We start from the raw sequence: 19,388 nt of genomic DNA on the forward strand, positions 1-19,388 counted from the left end.
ATGTGGCACTACAGGGATCCCTGGGTGGCGCAGCGGTTTAGCATCTGCCTTTGGCCCAGGGCACGATCCTGGAGACCCGGGATCGAATCCCACGTCGGGCTCCCAGTGCATGGAGCCTGCTTCTCCCTCTGCCTATGTCTCTGTCTCTGTCTCTCTCTCTCTCTGTGTGTGACTATCATAAATAAATAAAAAAATTAAAAGAAAAAAGAAATATTTGACTCTAAAAAAAAAAGAAAAGAAATGTGGCACTACAAATGGGCCTATGTGTCAAATGGCTAGGTCAGTATGGCTCACACCTCTCAGTGGAGCTTCAATATAGTACAGATTGAGGACAAATGTTCAGACTCTCAGCCTGGCAAATTTACTTGAAGGGACAATATGGTTTTTGTAGAAGGGTAATCAAGCCTGACTTATTTGGTGGACTACTTTGAGAGGGCAAATATGCAAGTGTATCAAGGAATGCCATATGTGTGATTGTAAAATGTCTTTAATTTATATGTCAAAGCTTATTAAATACTTGAGTCACTGAGAAAGGTTATTTTCAAGAAGAAACTAACTTAGGAATAGAAAAACTAAAAGCAAAAATAGTATTTAAATTATACAAACTGCAGAGTGTTTCAGAGATCATTTCTGAAATTGATTATTTCTCTTTATGAGACATTTCATACATATCAAATCCCAGAGTATTAAAATTAGAAGTCATCTCTAGAAACTGACAATTTAGTACAACAAAGGAACAAAAATGTTAGCAGCAATTATTTTGAATTGTGGGACTGCAGATTACTTTTTCCTTTCTCTATACTTTTCTGCATTTCTCAAGTTCTCCCCAGAGTAGACAGTGCTTTTCTAATTAAAAAAAAAAAAAAAAAGGTATTAAAGAGTCAAGGATAAAAATATATAAACATGAAATAAAATTAACGGAACAACCATATCTTTTGGCAAATACTCTTTGGTGATGCAAAGAAGCCAAGAAAAATTTGAGAACCATGTGTTCCTATCATGTTCAAAGCTAAGAATTAAGGTGGAAGAAACCTATCAGAGTTGACTGGTGTAGTAAGGTCCTGATCTAGAAAACTGTTCTTATAAACTTTTATTGTTTTACAAATCTGTATCCACACCAGAAATTTATTAGGAAAACTGTTAACTCATTAAAAAAAGAAACTAACCTAGATTTGTAAATACATGTAACTATCTTACAATATCTTCCACCCCTTTTTTAAATTATTACTTCAGAAATCAAAATTCAAGTTTAGACCAGGGGTTCTTAACCCACACCCACATCACTTGAGGAACCTGGAAAGACACCGTTATTCCCAGATCATTCTAATGAGCAACTTGAGAAATCTTCAATGTCATTAAAATACCAAGGTGACAGGTTGGTCTAAAGATTCTTTTGGCAGAAGTAACTATGATGTTCTCATAGTGTTAAAATAAAATATAATTTGATAACAGTGCATACTCTTCAGCTCACACTCTTCTTGAGATCCCATTTTACTACTAATAATCCATAATTACTCAAGAGATGGAGTAATGGAAAGGCAGAAGCAGCAGGATCATTTCAGAATTCCCTAGAGCAACACACCTAGCTAACCAAGAGCTGTTAGCACGAATGAGTAGTGGGCTGTTAAGAATGATACGAAAGTGTCCTGTATGTGGTGGCTCTCTCTTTAAGGCGTGTGATATGCAACAGCTCAAGACACCTGCATGCAATTACCATGAGAGCTTGGTCCCTCTTAAGCGATTTCAATGATCTGACAGAACTTTCACTCTTTCCAGATTTATAGAATTAGAAAGACTAGATCTGCTTTATCTCCTAATATATTCTAGAAGTAGGCTAGCAGTTCCTTTCACTTAAAACACCTCTCAAATATTCTATATTTTAATACTTAGAAACTAACTTTGTTTCTGTAACTTAATGAAACATATTCTATCTGGCTTTGGCTATGTAAACCTTAAGATAGTTTTTCAGTTTAAGTAGTAAACAACTGGGATGCCTGGGTGACTGAGCGGTTGAGCGTTGCCATGATCCTGGAAACCGGGGATCGAGTCCCACGTCAGGCTCCCTGCATGGAGGCTGCTTCTCCCTCTGCCTGTGTCTCTGCCTCTCTCTCTCTGGGTCTCTCATAAATGAATAAATAAAATCTTAAAAAAAATAAAGTAGTAAACAATGACATAAAAAATACATAGTGCTTCAATGGAGCATTCCATTAGAATTTCATGCTCAAGTTCTTAAAAAAAAAAAAAAATCCAACAATTCTCTTCTAATTTGAAGAGAATCCTAAACACTATTATGATAGTGGTGTTAACAGCAAATGTATTTTGTTTTAGGGAATGAGAGCCAGAGAAAGACTATTAGTATGTGGAAGATGTTTAATGATTCACTTGGAAATGAGTTAAATGCTTTACTTCCAAATACTTTAATTCCATGTTTGACCTAACAGCTAATATAAGTTTAGGTTTCATGTTAATTGATAATTTATATAGCTATTAATAATAAGATTCATTATTTTATAATAATAAAATGAGAATGTATGATCCAGGCATTACAGTATTTTTATAACTAACTTAAGCAATAAAAAAGAAAATATAAGTGGAAATAACTTGGAAATACACTTAGGTAATGTCAATGTATTTGTTTACCAGAAAAACACTTATTTTTACTTGAAACTTTAAGTCCAAATGTTTAGAAAAACTACCTAAGAAGTCTGATACTTAATTCCAGCCTCTTTCTCAGTTCTGAGGTATGCTGGGCTAATGTGAACAAACAGTAATTTTTTTTTAAAAGATTTTTATTTATTTATTCATGAGAGACACACACACACACAGAGAGAGAGAGAGAGAGAGGCAGAGACACAGGCAGAGGGAGAAGCAGGCTCCATGCAGGGAGCCCGACATGGGACTTGATCCCAGGTCTCCAGGATTACACCCTGGGCCGAAGACGGCGCTAAACCGCTGAACCACCTGGGCTGCCCCAAACAGTGTCTTCTGATATTACTATCAGAAATATCTTGACTTAAAAACTCATCACCAAAACACCTTTTCAACATAATCATATGTAACTATGTCACACTTAGTAGGATCTTGAGCAGAACTTCCCAACTGACACCTGTAGGCTGGGAATGGATTACAGGTGTGTGGAGATAGGGACCACCTCAGTCCTCAGTGGACCTACCATGTTGCCGATAGCACCTTCTTCAGTTCCCAAGGTACTGTAAAAATATCATTACTTTCTACATGTGCCACACATGAAAAGGTTAGAAAGCACTAAGATAGTGTTTATTTCAGAAAACTGGACTTTCCTTCTGTCTTTGGTGTTTCTTGTGATAATTTATCTCAATAGTTCTCAAACTTGACTAAAAAAAAATATCACCTGGATATTTAAAAACATGTACAGGCTGGGTTCTGGCAATTCTTCCAGGGACTAGGGGAAAGAGGGCCCTAAGTATTGTACTTTTTCTGAAAAATCCACTGACGGTTCTGACAGGAAATCAGGCTTGACAACCATGGTCCCATCTTGGCACTAACTCAAATAATTGAGGACTAATTTCAACTGTCCTCAATAAAGAAATTTTCAAGGTCCTGATGAGTTGGTACTAAAGGTTAATCAAGCTATCTGCACAAATATCAAGATGAAAAAATTCTAAACTGTCTAAATGCAAGTATTCCATCTACATTAAAACATTATCTTTGTATGAGATAAAGCATTAAGATATTAAATCCCCTTTAAAAAATCAGCTGAATTTCATTATTAATATTATTGGTGGACTTTGCAGAATCATAGGGGATCTGGGGTGCCAGGAATCCAACTGCCAGTTATTCCATTTGTCTAGCAACTCCTAATTATCAGTTAATTATCAGTTTCAAAGTCTCTATCTTAGAAATTAGGCCAGCTACTAATGCAGAAGGAACAGGATATTCTAACTCATGACAAAAATACTTCTGAATAATTTTGGGGTAAAAGGTAGGAAAGAGAAAGATCAGCAGTAACCAGAGACAAGATGGCCATTCATAAAATTTACCCTTGGGAAAGATTAGTTCCTGAATCTTCCTTTAAGAGGTGGTTAAGTAGGGGTCCCTGGGTGGCTCAGTGGTTTAGCGCCTGCCTTTGGCTCAGGGTGCTATCCTGGAGTCCCAGGATCAAGTCCCGCATCGGGCTCTCTGCATGGAGCCTGCTTCTCCCTCTGCCTGTGTCTCTGCCTCTCTAATAAAATCTTAAAAAAAAAAAAAAAAAAAAAAAAGTGGTTAAGTAGTGGCTTAATTGGTCTTTAAAAAGTTTATATAATAAATCATCTAGAATAGTGTTGGCCAATATAACCTTCTGTGATGATGAAAATGTCTATATGCTGTAGTCCAATACAGTGGCCATGTGGCTTCCTCAGCCCTTTAAATGTGAGGAGTGTGACTGAGAAAAAGAACTTTACATTTATAAAAATGTAACTAACTTAAATGTAAATTTAAATAGTTACATACGGTTAGTGGCTATCATATTAGTAGGCTTAGAAATTCTATACAAGTAAACTTAGTATAATTTTTTTCCCCTGATCTAGATCTTATTCCCAGAAGAGGAAAACATTTGTTCAAGCTCGGTGTTGTAATTGAGTTGGAGTTTGAATGCTGTGCTAATAGCTCCCTCCTTTTTTTGGAGCAAGCAGTCTGGATGACTCCTATCTATCTACCCCACAGAGCTTTTGTCCTGATAACCAATGAGAAGACCCATTTCTGTGCTGTCATTTTCTATTTAAATGGAAAATGGACTTTTCCCGAGTTCTTAATGACTTCTTAGGAAAAGAATATTTAAGTTGAGAATCTGTCTTAACAATAGCAAAAACCCCTGATGGCCTAATCACTGAAGAATTCATTTCTCAAGAATGTCCTCCTGCGTCTAGATCAATAAACTCTTAAGAAGTGTGGCAAGACTAAAACGCTAAAGAATTTGACATGCTTAGGGTGAAGCTCTGAGGAATGCGGGGGCCTTTATAAACAGGTCATTTAGATAATGACAATGTAAATGCCTTCCACTCTCACTCTAGGAACATCTGAAAGTCCAAGAACCTGAGATTGAAGGGTATGACTACCTATTCAAACTACTCATTGTTTAACAGGGAGCAGGAAAATTTGAAGTGACTTTTTAAATAGAGGAATGTAAATAAGTCTCTTTATAACTGGCGGAGCAAAGTACTTAGGTCTATTACTGTGAACATTTTAAAGCATTATGAATAAAATGTCCATGCTATAGATGTTTTCTAAAAGTAAAACTTTGGGAAAATATTACTATTGCTATATATTCAGGGGAACCAATGGTACCTTAAGAGATGCAGCTAGACAATATAAGATTTTCTCTTTCTCTCCAAGGGAAAAAGATGGATTAAAAAAAAGGAACAACAAATTGGGATACTAATAATATAGGGGTCAAACATATCTGACATTCCCTTAAAAGAAAAAGCAGAAGCATTTCTAAACTGGCTGATGCAATAAGTACTGGCTTTAGGATCGCCAATTATAAGGCCCACTTATTGCGAAACATTATAAAAATACCCTGAAGCCAGTAGGAAAAATGGAGGGTAATCTCTATACTCAAAACCTCACTTAAATTGCTGAATTTCTAAAACCCCCATTTTGAGATATATATACCTTTGGTATATTTTGAAGAAAACTCTGATGGTCTCAGGTAATTTCTTTCTAAATTATTTACTTACATAATTTATTCACAGTGAGTGTCACCTCTTTTTACCTAGGGTCTATTAAACTTTTTTTTTTTCATTAAAATCCTTTTGGTTACAGGATACACTTTACAGATCTGATTTTTACTTCAGTGGCTTAAACTATTTTCCTTGTTTAATGACTCATTTTTTTCATATTCAATGAACCAAGGTGATGTTTTAATGATCTATAAAAAAGCAAAGTTACATATCAAATATCCACTACAGTAAGAGGATTTAATGATTCATTCTTGACCACTGTTCCTTTAGCTTCAAGGAATAAATTATTATCTGATGGTACCATTTTTTTTAAATCACAGGCAACTAGAAATATTAAAAGAACTCAAAATCTATTTTGCAAAAATGTTTTATTGTGGATATGATAATTGATATGGTTATAATTTTCCCTTCTTTGCATGTATTTTAATGATACCATTTTAAAGGGACAAACATTCCAAGAGTAAAAATCTGGTATCTCTGTTAGTAAAAAAAAAAAAAAAAAAAAAAAAGATTACCTCTGTTATTTGTTTTGGCTTTGGATAAATCTGCTCTAAAATATACTTTAACTTTAAATCAAAGTTAAAATATCTTCTAGATACAAGGACCTGGGTTTTATTAATAGCAATTGTATTCTGAGTTACAATTGGCACTGAATAACAGACTTCCTATAATTAATTTAAAGCTTTATCAATTTATGTTTTAACTACATAATCACACTCTTAGGTCTATCTTAAAAATGTTTTTTGGCATTTATGCTCAACTTTATTTCCTTCCTGGGCTTTGAAAATTATTAAAGAATTCTACTTTGTAAGCAGTAACTTCCTGCCTTACACACTGAGCTCCATAAATCTTTGCTGAATGAATGTTGTGAAAAAAATTAATAAAGATAAGATAGAAGCAAAAGCTACAGTCACTGGGCTACAAAAATATTTGCTTTTGAAAATACAAAATAAAACTGTATAATTATTATGCATTTAGGAAGGATGGGGAAATTGTTTTTATTTTCCCATCTTATTAGATGGAAAATATAAGAATAACTCCAATACTTTTAAAGGAAGTCAAATAGATTTTGGAAAAAAGGAAAGAAAAATCATTAATACAATGTATTCATCTTAGCTTTGTGATTTTGGGCAAGGCATTAACTTAGAGGCTTAACTTACAGGGACAAATCTAACTGACCCACATGCTACAGAGGGTATACATAGGAAGCCAAGTGGAATATTGTATGTGCTCTGGAAACTGTAAAGTGTTAAACTGTTAGAATGAACAGGTACTGGACAGATTCACAGTGTGGAGAATCAGATGCTTTTATTTTGTTTTCTTAAAGATTTTACTTATTTACCTGAGAGAGAGATCACAAGGGGTTGGGATAAAGGGAGAAGCAGACTCCCTACTGAGCAGGGAGCCCTACTTCACCTTCAACTTTGCCTTCGTGGAACTTGATAATGGGATTGCTTTTAAAGTAGCATTGGGAAACAGTGAGTTGCTGGCTGGAGAAAAGGGGTTTTGGCTAAGAAGTGTTTCACAGGTTGGGGTGGTGGTGGTAGAGGAGTGAGGGTCTGAGTGATAAACCAAAAAGAGACCTTATTTTGTAGCAAAAAGTTTGTGAAATTCCTGAAGTTAGCTGAAAGACATAATGTGGCAGGTGTTTTTAACATTGTCAAGATTTTGTGACTGAATGGTAATGAGGAGCTTAGCACCTATAAGATGTTATGATGGCCTCTCTTATCCTGACTCAACACCATGCAGATATTACGTATTCAGCTAAAATAATCTGTTCAGATAGTTCTACAGAATCTCATGATTTTCCTGTTTTCAGTAAAACTGTCCTTAAAGTACTTTAAATGCAGGCTTCAAGATACTTTAAACTTTAATATATGGTCATGTTGGGCAGATGAAATATTAGGAGAACATATTCTAACTCCAGGAAGCTGTCTGACCTCATTCTTCCATTTTTTAAAAAGATTTATTTATTTATTCATGAGAGACACAGAGAAAGAGGCAAAGACACAGGCAGAGGGAGAAGCAGGCTCCCCGCAGTGAGCCCGGTGTGGGACTTGATCCCTGGACTGGGATCATGTCCTGAGCAGAAAGCAGACACACAACCGCTGAGCCACTCAGGCATTCCTCATTCTTCCATTTTTATAAATTTGTGTAATTTCTACTCTTAGAGGGGCAGAACAACAGAACTGTCACAGCTTGGATCTTTCTAGGTAGGCTGCCATTGGTTTTTCTTTTCACCCACTAGGCAATCAGACTATCCAAGACTGATGTCAGATTCTCCTAGCCATGGCTGGAGGAGGAGACTAGGTCTCACTTTTTTCTTTTCCTTTGAGGGCTTAAACCACTTTGAGTTTTGTCTAAGCAAATAGCTAAAATTAAGGTCTTGACCTTTCTCAAAGCCCAGTGAGCTCTCCTCCAAGGATGATGAGCTCAATAAATGTTACACCAATGATGTTAAAGGTGAACAATATTTTGAAACCATTTTTGCTTTTAGTTTTTTGGTAAGGGAACTGAGGGATAAGATGACAATCCAAATTTTGGACACACTGGGGTTGGAAGGTAGAACACCCAAGTGCAGAGTTCTATAAGCAACTAGAAACACACAGCTGGAACTGCAGCGGGGGATATTTTAGATATCTTTGTGCCCTTCTCCACATCCTGCTAGCACATCTTTTATTTCAGCTCTTGCTGAGCCAATAACCACTTTGTGTATGGGAACCCAGGGGTTCTCATGTATGAATAACCTCAATATGCTGGAGAGTTAGTCTCAAGGGGTAACTCTTGGTCAAAGGAGGATGGGAGCCAGTATAAATGCTCCTCCTTCTGTTGTTCATTGGGCAATTCTGTACTGCTTTTTTTGTCAATAAGTATCAGTCAGATGAAGCCCAAGTTGCCAAGGCAGTTGATAATATATTCTCTCCTTCCCTGCTCACTCTCCTTACTTCTGTACCTGGATAGTAAATAAACTTCCTGAGAACAAGCCCACACCAAGGACACCCACATCACAGGCTCTGCTTCCTGGGAGAAACCCAGGGACTAGATAGGTGAAGAATAACTAAGAGACAACTAGTAAAATGATGTGCAGATGAATGCTCAGGTGAGAGAACACTAAAACCCAGAGAACTTCTGGGGTGCCTCAGTGGCTCAGTTGGTTAAGCGTCTGACTCTTGATCTCAGCTCGGGTCTTGATCTCAGTTGTGAGCTCAAGTCCATGTTGGGCTTGCTTAAAAAACAAAAACAAAACCAGAGAACATCCCCAGTTTAAGGCTGAGATGAGTGAAAACAGTTAACAAAAAGGGATAGATTGGGCAGCCCTGGTGGCTCAACGGTTTAGTGCCGCCTTCAGCCCAGGGTGTGATCCTGGGGACCCAGGATCGAGTCCCACATCGGGCTCCCTGCATGGGGCCTGCTTCTCCCTCTGCCTGTGTCTCTGCCTCTATCTCTCTCTTTCTATCTCTCTCATAAATAAATAAATAAAATATTTAAAAAAAAGGGATAGATTAATTACCATAAGAAATTAGGAAAACCATCCTAATACTGTGTAGGCAGTGGATAGGCCAAGAGATCAGAATTAACACAGAGAATTTTCAATTCTAATCTACCCATTGCCTGTTAATTTAATCTTAAGAGTTCTGCTCTGACAATGTCATACACTGCTTAAGAATTTTCTGGGTATTATCCCCCTCTCCCCACTACTTCTGTGATCAAATATGCAGAGGTGGGGAGAGACAAAAAAGAAAAAAAAAAGAATAAATGACGTGTAAGGGAGAGACAGAAAGAATTGCTCTTGATAGCAAAGCATAAGAAAATACAGATACTCTGTGCCATGTAACTAGTAGGGTTAATGTTAAATAACATACTTTCATTTTTCCCAGTTTCCTGTTTGCTTTTGCCAAATGCCTATTCTATATTGCTTAGAAACATTATCTCTCAATCATCCCTAAAAATAGAAGCTCGAAGATCCCTTGAAATATTAGAGAAAATGGGATCCTGCTTAATAGCTCAACAGAATGAGGTTGCTGAATTGACAGGAACAATGAAAGCCATCAAGAATCTTTTCAATCATCTTGTTAGCATTTCTTCCTTTACAGGGAAGCTGTCTTTCATGAACACAAAGAACAAAATGCAAAAAAGTACCCTTGGATTTTTACCTTGAATGGTTTCAGCACCAATTACATACATTCCATTAATTGTTCCTTTTTACATTTCTCTTGGCACAAGTATGTTTAAAAGTGGTCAGAGTTTATGTCTACATAGAGTTTTTTCATTATACTTTCTTAACAGATATCTCAATGCTACTACACAACTTTTGCAAATGAGAAAGTCTTGCTTACTTTTCAAGATGTTTTAATAGTATTAAATCAAAATGAATTTATCTTCCCCATAAGCATTTGATACTTAAAAAATGTACTGATAAAAAGACAGAAAGATTTAGCTATTGATTCTTACAAATCCCAAAATATATATATATTTTAAAAGATTTTATTTTATTTATTCATGAGAGAGAGAGAGAGAGAGAGAGGCAGAGACATAGGCAGAGGGAGAAGCAGGCTCCATGCAGTGAGCCTGACATGGGATTTGATCCTGGGTCTCCAGGATCATGCCCTGGGCTGAAGGCAGGCACTTAACCGCTGAGCCACCCAGGAATCCCCCCAAAATATTTTTATACAACAAAGAACACCATAGGTAAGTGTGGGCTATATTTTTCTTTCATTGTACTATGGCAAACTGGTTTGTCAGCAGAAATTTCCAGTTTTTCTATGAGAATTTGAGGATAGTAAGATCCTTTAGCCATCTGATGTTAAAGAATATACTCTTTGATGCTATATTGAGAAATGACTTAAGTATGTTCTGGCAGTGGGGAGACAGCTCCAGTTGGGTAGAGGTAAACCAATTTTATTAATTATTGGAACAAAGGCATATTCTTTTCACAAAGAACTTTTGAGCGCACGGGGAAGAGGTATTCCCCAACACAAGCGTGGTTGATTGAGGTAGGTCTCTTCCTTTCCGGTTCTCAAGCAAATGTTTCTGGTGCATTTATCTATGATGACTCTTGAAGGGAGAGGGGTAAAGGCAGAATGTTGTAATTTTAAGGGCAATTTGTAAAAGCACATTCAACATTATGATACAATTTTATATTTAAAAGATGAAAAAAATACCTGCCGCAGTACCAGTGCAAGTAAAGCTCAGATCTGTAGAACTCAAACTCCATTTACTGTAGCAAGTATTCTTAAAGGAGAAGGTTGGCTACTGGAGTGCTATAATAAAATCAGAGTGGGGTGAGGGGTGATGGTGGTGGAGAAGGTTGGTACATGTTTAGTCTACCCACAGGGGGGCAGCATGCTGACAAAACACTTGTGAAGTCGGGCTCCAAGTTCGTTCTTTGATCCTTCTGCCCATTCCTACCACCCCATTTCCTGGTCTCAGTTCCTAGCATCTCATTTTTTGTTATCACTGCCTACATGGAAAACTAGCAGGAAGGTTTTAGGAAGAAGGAAAGGGATCATCATCTAAATTTTCTCACAGCTCCTTTATGCACTAATAGGGAGAGTCAGAAAAAGCATGTGAGGAAGAAAGAAACGCAGGGAGTAGCTAAAATCGGGGTAAGGAAAATGAAGAAAGGGGATGGAAACGTTTTTCACTTCCCATTCCTATTTATCCTCCCTTCACAACTGACCAAAAAAGTTATATACTCACTCATTTTCTAAATAGAATCTGGATGAGGTATGTGAAGTACATCCAGTTAGGATTATTGTATCTTAACATTCACACAAGTGATAAATAAACCTAGGCTGCTCTTGATAAATGTAGACTGTTGAAGAGCCTACTAACTGAGCTGTAAAAGCACAAGCAAATGAAAATAGTATACTTAAAAATGAAACAAACAGCAAAGGAAATTCTATGATTAGCATAGCTTTTCTTATCATTAAAAACATTTCTGTACAGGACTCATCTTCAGAATGGTGGTTAATTAGAAGCCAAATTATATTGTTCAAGCTATAGGGACCAGAGGTCAAGATTTCTGGATTGACTGTGTAACATGTAGATGTTCAGAATTTCATATAAGGCATTTTTATTTTTTATTTGTGATAAGCATTCTGGAAATACCAGAAATGATTTTACCTCTGAAGCAACTCAGAAACTATACTTGGCTCTATTTTTTATTAACAGTAATAGGGATTAAGAGAGTTTCAATCAATAACAAACCTTTTGACCATTTCACAAGGGGCAAGAGAAAATCTGCATTTTGTGGCTGGCCTTAGGTTATTGCAATGATTTATTTGAGCTACAAGAATTAAGTGTTAAAAAGTGAGTACTAACTAGTACATATTCATTTGGTATGATATATAGTATAAAATGTGACCAGAGCCTTTTCCTCTTTCAGATTTTAAAATCTACTTTCCAATTTGTAGTTATATAAAAACTGGTGAATCAGTTTACAAATTAGGCAATAATGCCAATAATGCCAATAATGCCTAAAAAAACCCAACAGATTTGGTCATCTAAAATCGGTTACTGGCAGTAACAAGATTAAAAGCTGGAAATGTTTTTTTTTTTTTTTTTTTTTTAAAAAGAGCTGAGTGAAAAATTATTGTAATTCAAAATAAAGAATTCTTTTATATAACTTTATAACCTCACTGTTGATAGAAAATGTAGAACAGTTCAAAAGTATTTCATTTACACTAAATGTAATTATCTAAAACCATAAAAAAATGTTTTGGTTTATTTAAAGAGAGATTTTTCTGTAGGAAAACCTTATATATTTAGGCATATCTGAGTTTCTGGGCAAAGTCACCTTTTTTTCTACATATTGTCTAATTATTGTCTAAAAATGGCTCATTTAAAAACAAATAAATAAAAATAAAAATGGCTCATTTTTTCCCCATCACAAACTGTTTTGATTGTGCAAATAAGCATTCAAACTCTTGTGAAGTATATCCAGTTAGGATTATTGTATCTTAAAATTCTGTAACTCTTATTATCCTAAAATTTTAAAATTGGACTAAAATAACTATTTCACAATCTAACATAAGAAAAAGGCGAATTACTGGAAAACTTCTGACATGTAGCAGGAGTGGAGAGGATCAATGAAAAGTTGAGATTTTGGAAACCACCTATAGGATCACTAGAGTGGTCCTTTCCAGTAGCACAGGCTTAGTGGAGTGTCCTTAGAGAGGACAAGGGAAATAGAAACCTCAATCGGATCTGGGTCACTTGGGCGAAGGGAAGGAAACAGAGATCTGTCTGGGAAAGGGAGTTGAGGAGAAGCATCTTAGCAAATGGTGGTATTTTTGATGTATTTAGCTGAACTTTCTTATGATTTTTAAAAAAAATTTATTTAATTATTCAAGTAATCTCTGTGCCCAACTTGGGGCTCAAATTCGTGACTGGGTGAGATCAAGAGTTGCATGCACAGACCAGGCCAGCTAGGAGCCTCCGGTGATTTTTCTAAAGGTCTGTGTTTGCAATTCCAGTTATGTTTTATTGAGGCCAGTAATAAATTACAGTGACCTACTAGGTTTATTTCCAGAGATACTATATAACTTCAGATTCATATTTATATTCTTGTTTTTCAAACCTAGTTTTTGTAGTATCCCATCATTTTTCAGAACTATCTCTATTTATAGGCAAAAGCTTTTATGAATGTTATTAACCATGTATCTTAGAGCCTTTCTGGCAGTGTGGCATTTTGAGGGAAGACTTCTTTTACTATTTCATTGGCTAATCTGTCTTTATTAGATTGCTTTCAAAGTCTACAATGTACACCGTGGTTAAATTTCAACAGTACACTCTTTGGAGTGGTTTGGAATTTGGAGTCACAAAATACTGACTTCTAAAGCATTCCCATAAGCAAAATCATGATGAAAAGGTGGGAAAATAAAAACTATACATTAAGAGAAGTGTATTTATTTCATTTAAAATTTTTTTAAAAAACGACTGAACTTCTTTTAAAGGGTTATCCTAATGTAAAATCCCTCTTTAAATAGAACTAAAGCAGTACACTATTATTTTGCTTTAAGTAGGCAAATATAAATAAATATGTAAACAACTGTCTTATAACCTTTCTCACAGTAACTTCTTTCATTTGGTAAAATGTTCAAGTTTGAACATTTTAAAACAAACTAAAACAAGTTATAGCTTAATTTATATAGCTAAAAATACATTCATTAGAATAAATTCTATGTTTAAGAACATATCAAAAATTCTCATAAAATTAAAATTAAATATTAAAGATAATTTCATAAAAACTGAAATATGGAAGTGTCAGTCCCTGTTCATGAAATGCCATTCACCCTAATCATCCACATCCATTGCTACCACTAAGGTAATTCGAGGAACTGTAGGCTACTATAAAACTGTCTCTACATAGCAAAGACCAAACACCAGGAGGAGATGGCAAAAAGGACCAAAGTTATACGATTAAAAATGACCATCACACTTTCACCCATATGGAATACATAGCATGTCCCCTCCCCATTCCCTGGTCTTCCAACAAGGCATTCCCAGCTTGGTATCTATTTCTTTAATTAGGTCAGCTCCAAGCAGAGATAAGCTTTAATGAGTATATGAGTCTTTTTAGGATAAGAAAAGGGAAATCTGGAGAATTCAGGCACTCAATTTTCCAGTAACCAGCATCTGTATGGCCCCTAACATTCACATCTGTCCTTTCTACTTGGTTGTTTTGTGTGTGTGTGTTTTTTTTTTCTGGTATTTCTGAATTCACTGTTAGGAATCTTATTCTGTCACTTGTAAAAGTCATGCTATTAGCTCTAAATGCCTGAAATATTTGAGTAGCCTGGAAAACTGTACTACATTTCAAGAGTTGTATTAGGTATCATAAGCAAAAAAATTCTACAAATCCCACCTGATGATCCAAATACATGGTGTTCCTTTGAAGATGATGTGAAAGAATTTCATTCTAGTAGGCATCAATCAAGAAACAAAGGGATAGAGAAAGAGGGTGTAGAGTTCATGAAAAGTCAATTTTGAGATAAGAAAAACAGGTAGTTTACCACAACCTACTATGTCACAGTATACAACTTTCACATACATGCTCCCCTATAAACTGTACAGATGATATACTAAATTATTATAAAATTATACCTAGTTTCATAAGAAATTAAATAGACATGCATAGAAGCTAAAATATTAAGCAGAAAAATCCTTCAAATGGCTTTAGCAGACTCGATGTTACAAGTTTTACATGTTTATACTTTTCCATGACATAGGACTACTTCTTTGGATGTTTCTCCTATAACCAGAGGCTATTAAACCCTTTGAGAAAGGTTTACAAATGTGTTCATTCTTTTAATCAAGAACAAAAGTATCTTATACTTCATCTCTGACATTTAAAAGGTAGTATTACTATAATATATAATTGATTTTCAACTTATTACTTTCCAGGAAATCATAGGACTTTTCAATATCTGTTTTATCAGATGTGGAAGCTTCAGTATACAGCAAATGACAATACTGTTTTGAAGTCTGTATGCATTTCCTTCCTCACGGCCAAAAATTGGTGGATAAGTGGGTTGGAAGGCTAAGAAGAAATTCATCCTACCCATATTTCCCTTTAATAAAGTATAAATAAGTGAATTCTCAAAGGGTCAATAGGAGATCGTAATGTTGCTTCAATGACTGTATGGGCTCATGCTCGACACTAATGACACCAAACTGATTAATGAGTGGCTCAAAATAAGTGGTAATGGCAGATGACACATACAAAACTCTTCATAGCTGACCTTTGGGCTGTGGGCCTCAAGTTTCAGCTGCATGAGCTGTGCTAACGTGTGCTCCCGGACACTACTCAGTTCGGCCTGCTGCCGTCTCAGCTTTATGAGCAGCAGCGTAAGCTCCTCTGGCTGAAGGAGTACAATTTAAGAATCCAAACAGTGGAAAACAGATTAATTGTTGTCTTAAGTGACAGATATTAAACCAAGATTTCTTGGCAAGTTTCCTCTTATGGTTGACATCAAACATAGTGCCTAGGCACTATGATGATAGGTCCTACATAAATGCATAGATATCTAGAGAAATAGAAGGAACAGTGTTACTTTAAAAGATACAGCAAAACAACAGTATATTAAGGCAGTTTCTCAGAACTCATGAGAGAGCTATTAAAAATGATTATTAAAAGATATTTTAAAATGACCCCTAAGACTTTTATAGCAATACAACAATATCTATATATCCAACACTCTATTTTAGAGAACAGCAGGTAAATAAAAAGATTTAAAATTCATACAAAACTTGGGACAGTATCTTCATATCATTAAACTCAGTACCTGGGATCTATTAATTGCTTCCCAGTTATATTTTTAAATGTCACTGTTAGTGCATTCACAAGATATTTTAAATGACCAAAAGATCAATTTTTATTTTTTAAGGGAAAAAAAAAGATAGCATTTAATACAAATGGAAAGGTTCCATGACTTCATAAACCTTCCTCCCACACTCTGGGGAAGGCAGAGAAACTTCTGGTTCCTGATTGGCTACTATGATCCCTAAAGGGAATAAATTTTCAAAGGTAGATAAAATTCCTTAACGGATCAAGCTGATATATTTTTCTTTGTTAGAAATGCAATAAAGTATGGTCATTGGCAGTCTTATAGGTCATAAAATATTTGGTGGTTTGTTATGATTAAAAACTGCAGATGGGCCGGAGGGGAGACTCTCATCCCGTCAGAGCTACAGGGTGCTTTAAAAACTTCAAGGCCAAAAAGTGATCCTGAGATTGATTTGTCTTGCCTGCACTACAGTGTTAACACTAGTTATCTTCTGTTCTGTTCATTTGCTGTTGCTGTTTGTTTTCTATACAACTTTTTTAAGGGACAGAAATAATTTTTAATTGTTATCTAAACTTACATTAATTTTAGATGAAAAAAAGTGTCAGAAGTAAACCATAGTTACTATGGGATTCTTGAGATAAAGCCATCTACACAGATGAGACAACAGTCTTTTATATTAAAGAGTCAAAGAACTTGTATATGTGTGACTTAAGAAATTTCATAACAAGGAAAGAATAGTTGCTTTTGCCCTGATGCCAACCACATCTGGTGACCTTGTGACTATGGGACAGTCTGTCTTATGACTACCGTATCAAGCTCTTGTACCACCATTATCAAGGGTGGTAATAAGGGATTTAGTTATTCTAAAATTCAGGGTGATATTTGAAAGAAATACCAAAAGCAATCTTGAGAGACTCTGGTTTATTATTTCCTGAGTTAAAAAGATAAAGAGATTTTCAAAAGGACAAAAGGTTCCAGTAAGTTTCCTATATACTTAACTTTTGAGGCAAAATAAAAACAGGCACATTTTGACCCACACAAAAGGAGGCGTTAAGTGAATTTTATCCTAAATATCCACTAGAGGGAGCAAGGCAGAAGATTAAAAATTCATGATACTTAGCATTATTTTATGATATAGGTCTGTTTCTTTGTGAGATCAATAATATTTAAAAATTACAACACTTAAAAGTTTTTAGTTTTAATCAAGCAATATTTATAACCTTTAATAAATAAGCTTCCAGTAGTTTAAAGCCAGACTATCTTCTTCAGGTCTAAGCATGTAAAAGATAAAAGATGAAATAAAAAAATGTCTGCAAAATACATACGACATGAATTTGTTTTGATTCCTGCAGGAAGAGAATTTTAAATGAGGAACAACTATCTAGGTCCTCAAATTACATCTTCATAGGACCTGAAACTATCTACTGGTATTAACCACAGATAAAAGAATGCCATTAAAATAAAATGAAGTAATGAAAAGTCATCTTTTCTCTTTAATGTGAAGAATAATAGTGTCCTGGTGATATAACTCCTTCCCAATTTGAACATCATACCGATGATGAAACGATGATGGTAGGTACTTGCTAACACCTAGTGTATTATTATAGTTTCTCTCTGCATAAATAATATAAATCAGATTTTTTCCCCCTTGAAGTAGTAATCTTTACAAAACTTCATGGGAGAAACTTAATGGGCCTGTAGTGTGAATACACATGGTTGATTGCTTGCTGGATTTGTTCCACTAATCAACTTCTCCAACTTCTGTTTTAAGAAAGGGGAATTAACATCCAGTGAAGTAAAGAAACCCACCGAGGTTATACAGCAAACTTTGAAAATATAATCTTATATTTAGGAATTCCGACATTTAGGGAGACATATCCAGTTAGACAATGAAATGGTTACACGAACCCAAATTCTTCTGATGAGCATCTCTTCCACAAAAGCAGCATGGTTTTTCTTTGGGAGGAACCTCTCTCAAAAATTCAAACTCAAAAGCTCTGTCAGATATGTGCTATCATGTAGCACATATATAAAACATGATATGATAAATAAAAATACTGAACTCACCGTTTTGCCTTGGAGGCTCTGGGGACTAATAGACTGTAAAGTTAGGCCAGCTGGCATTGACCTCCTGTCAGGCACATAGACATGCTAGGAAAATAAAGGTACAATATAAATTCTGTGGTCCATGTCAACGATGAGAAATCTTAGGGCTTCATTATAAAATATCATTAAAATTTGTTATTATTGCTTATGAAAGTAGATATTAAAAGTTGCTTGCGAAGTGGTATCTGAAACTGTATCAATGAACTTTTTATACTCTGTTACATTAACACCTATTGGTTTATAGACATACCTGGGAGATATTGTGAGTTCAGTTTCTGACTACTACAATTAAGTGAATATTACAATAAAACAAGCCAAATGAAATTTCTGGTTTTCCAGTGCATGTTAAAGTTATTTATACTATGCTGCTGTCTATTAAGTATGAAATAGATTATGTCTAAAAAATGTGAATGCCTTAAAGATACTTCATTGCAAAAAATGCTAACCATCATCTGAGCTTTCCATGATTGTAATCACTGATCACATATCACCACAACAAATAGTAATAAAATGGTTTGAAATATTGTGAGAATTGCTAAAATGTGACACAAACATGAAGCGAGCAAATGCTGTGGGAAAAATGGTGCTGATAGACCTGCTCAACCCAGGGTCGTACAAACCTTCAATTTGTAAACAAAACAAAACAAACAAACAAAAAAAACAGTATCTGCAAAGTGCAACAGAAGAAGGTAACAAGGTATGCTCGTGTTTATGCTTTAAATGGATTTTTTACTCATTTTTTTCTGTAATATCAAACACTGGTCATGTGGAAAATACTGGTTCATTGAGATGTTGACACATATCAATATACAAATTCAGTAACACACAATTGTTAATACCATCACTGATCTTGAAGCACTGGAAAGCTGTCAAGCTCACAGTGGCAGATACAAGATTTCCAAAATTCTAATTTTTGCTTGAAAGCTCAAAGTTGTCATCAGTGACAAATACTGTTAGTTGTTTTCTTGGAAGTGACAGGATAACAGTTCACTTTGAGAAGTGTCTGTCAAATACCATGTATGAACAACTATAGTTTGTCTGTCATTCGTTCTTTCAAATAAAAATAGTGTTTCGTGAAAAAAGGAGCTAGTTCAGCTTGCAACTCAATCACACAAATCTTTTTTCTGTGAGTCAACCCTAATATTAGTTAGCAATTTGGTATGTAAGAGAAATGCTTTAAGCATATTTCGCATTTCATCACATAGAATATTAAAATGATATATAATGAAAAGTCAAGATTAAATAAAATTATCTTTTACTGCTTCATCAAAGGGATTTTTAAGTGAAACTG

General features: G+C 35.2%; 1 protein-coding gene across 50 annotated transcripts in view; it reads right to left on the reverse strand.

The window, feature by feature from the left end:
• The window catches only part of PLEKHA5 (pleckstrin homology domain containing A5), a 241,574-nt gene that overhangs the window by 53,781 nt on the left and 168,405 nt on the right, over positions 1-19,388 (reverse strand). For 38 of the 50 annotated variants that reach the window (XR_012002938.1, XR_012002943.1, XR_012002944.1 and 35 more), the window contains 3 exons: positions 18,059-18,142; positions 15,446-15,565; positions 14,569-14,622 (listed from right to left, as the gene is read on the reverse strand). Coding sequence is in view for 43 of the 50 variants with exons in the window: in XM_072765921.1 (XP_072622022.1) it covers positions 14,569-14,622; positions 15,446-15,565; positions 18,059-18,142 (258 nt within the window). In the remaining 7 variants the exon portion in view is untranslated. The remainder of the gene's footprint in view (positions 1-14,568; positions 14,623-15,445; positions 15,566-18,058; positions 18,143-19,388) is intronic. The other 12 variants (XR_012002940.1, XR_012002942.1, XR_012002939.1 and 9 more) reach the window with 1 other exon arrangement.

The sequence above is a fragment of the Vulpes vulpes genome, chromosome 8, assembly GCF_048418805.1.
Source record: "Vulpes vulpes isolate BD-2025 chromosome 8, VulVul3, whole genome shotgun sequence".
Classification (NCBI taxonomy): Eukaryota; Metazoa; Chordata; class Mammalia; order Carnivora; family Canidae; genus Vulpes; species Vulpes vulpes.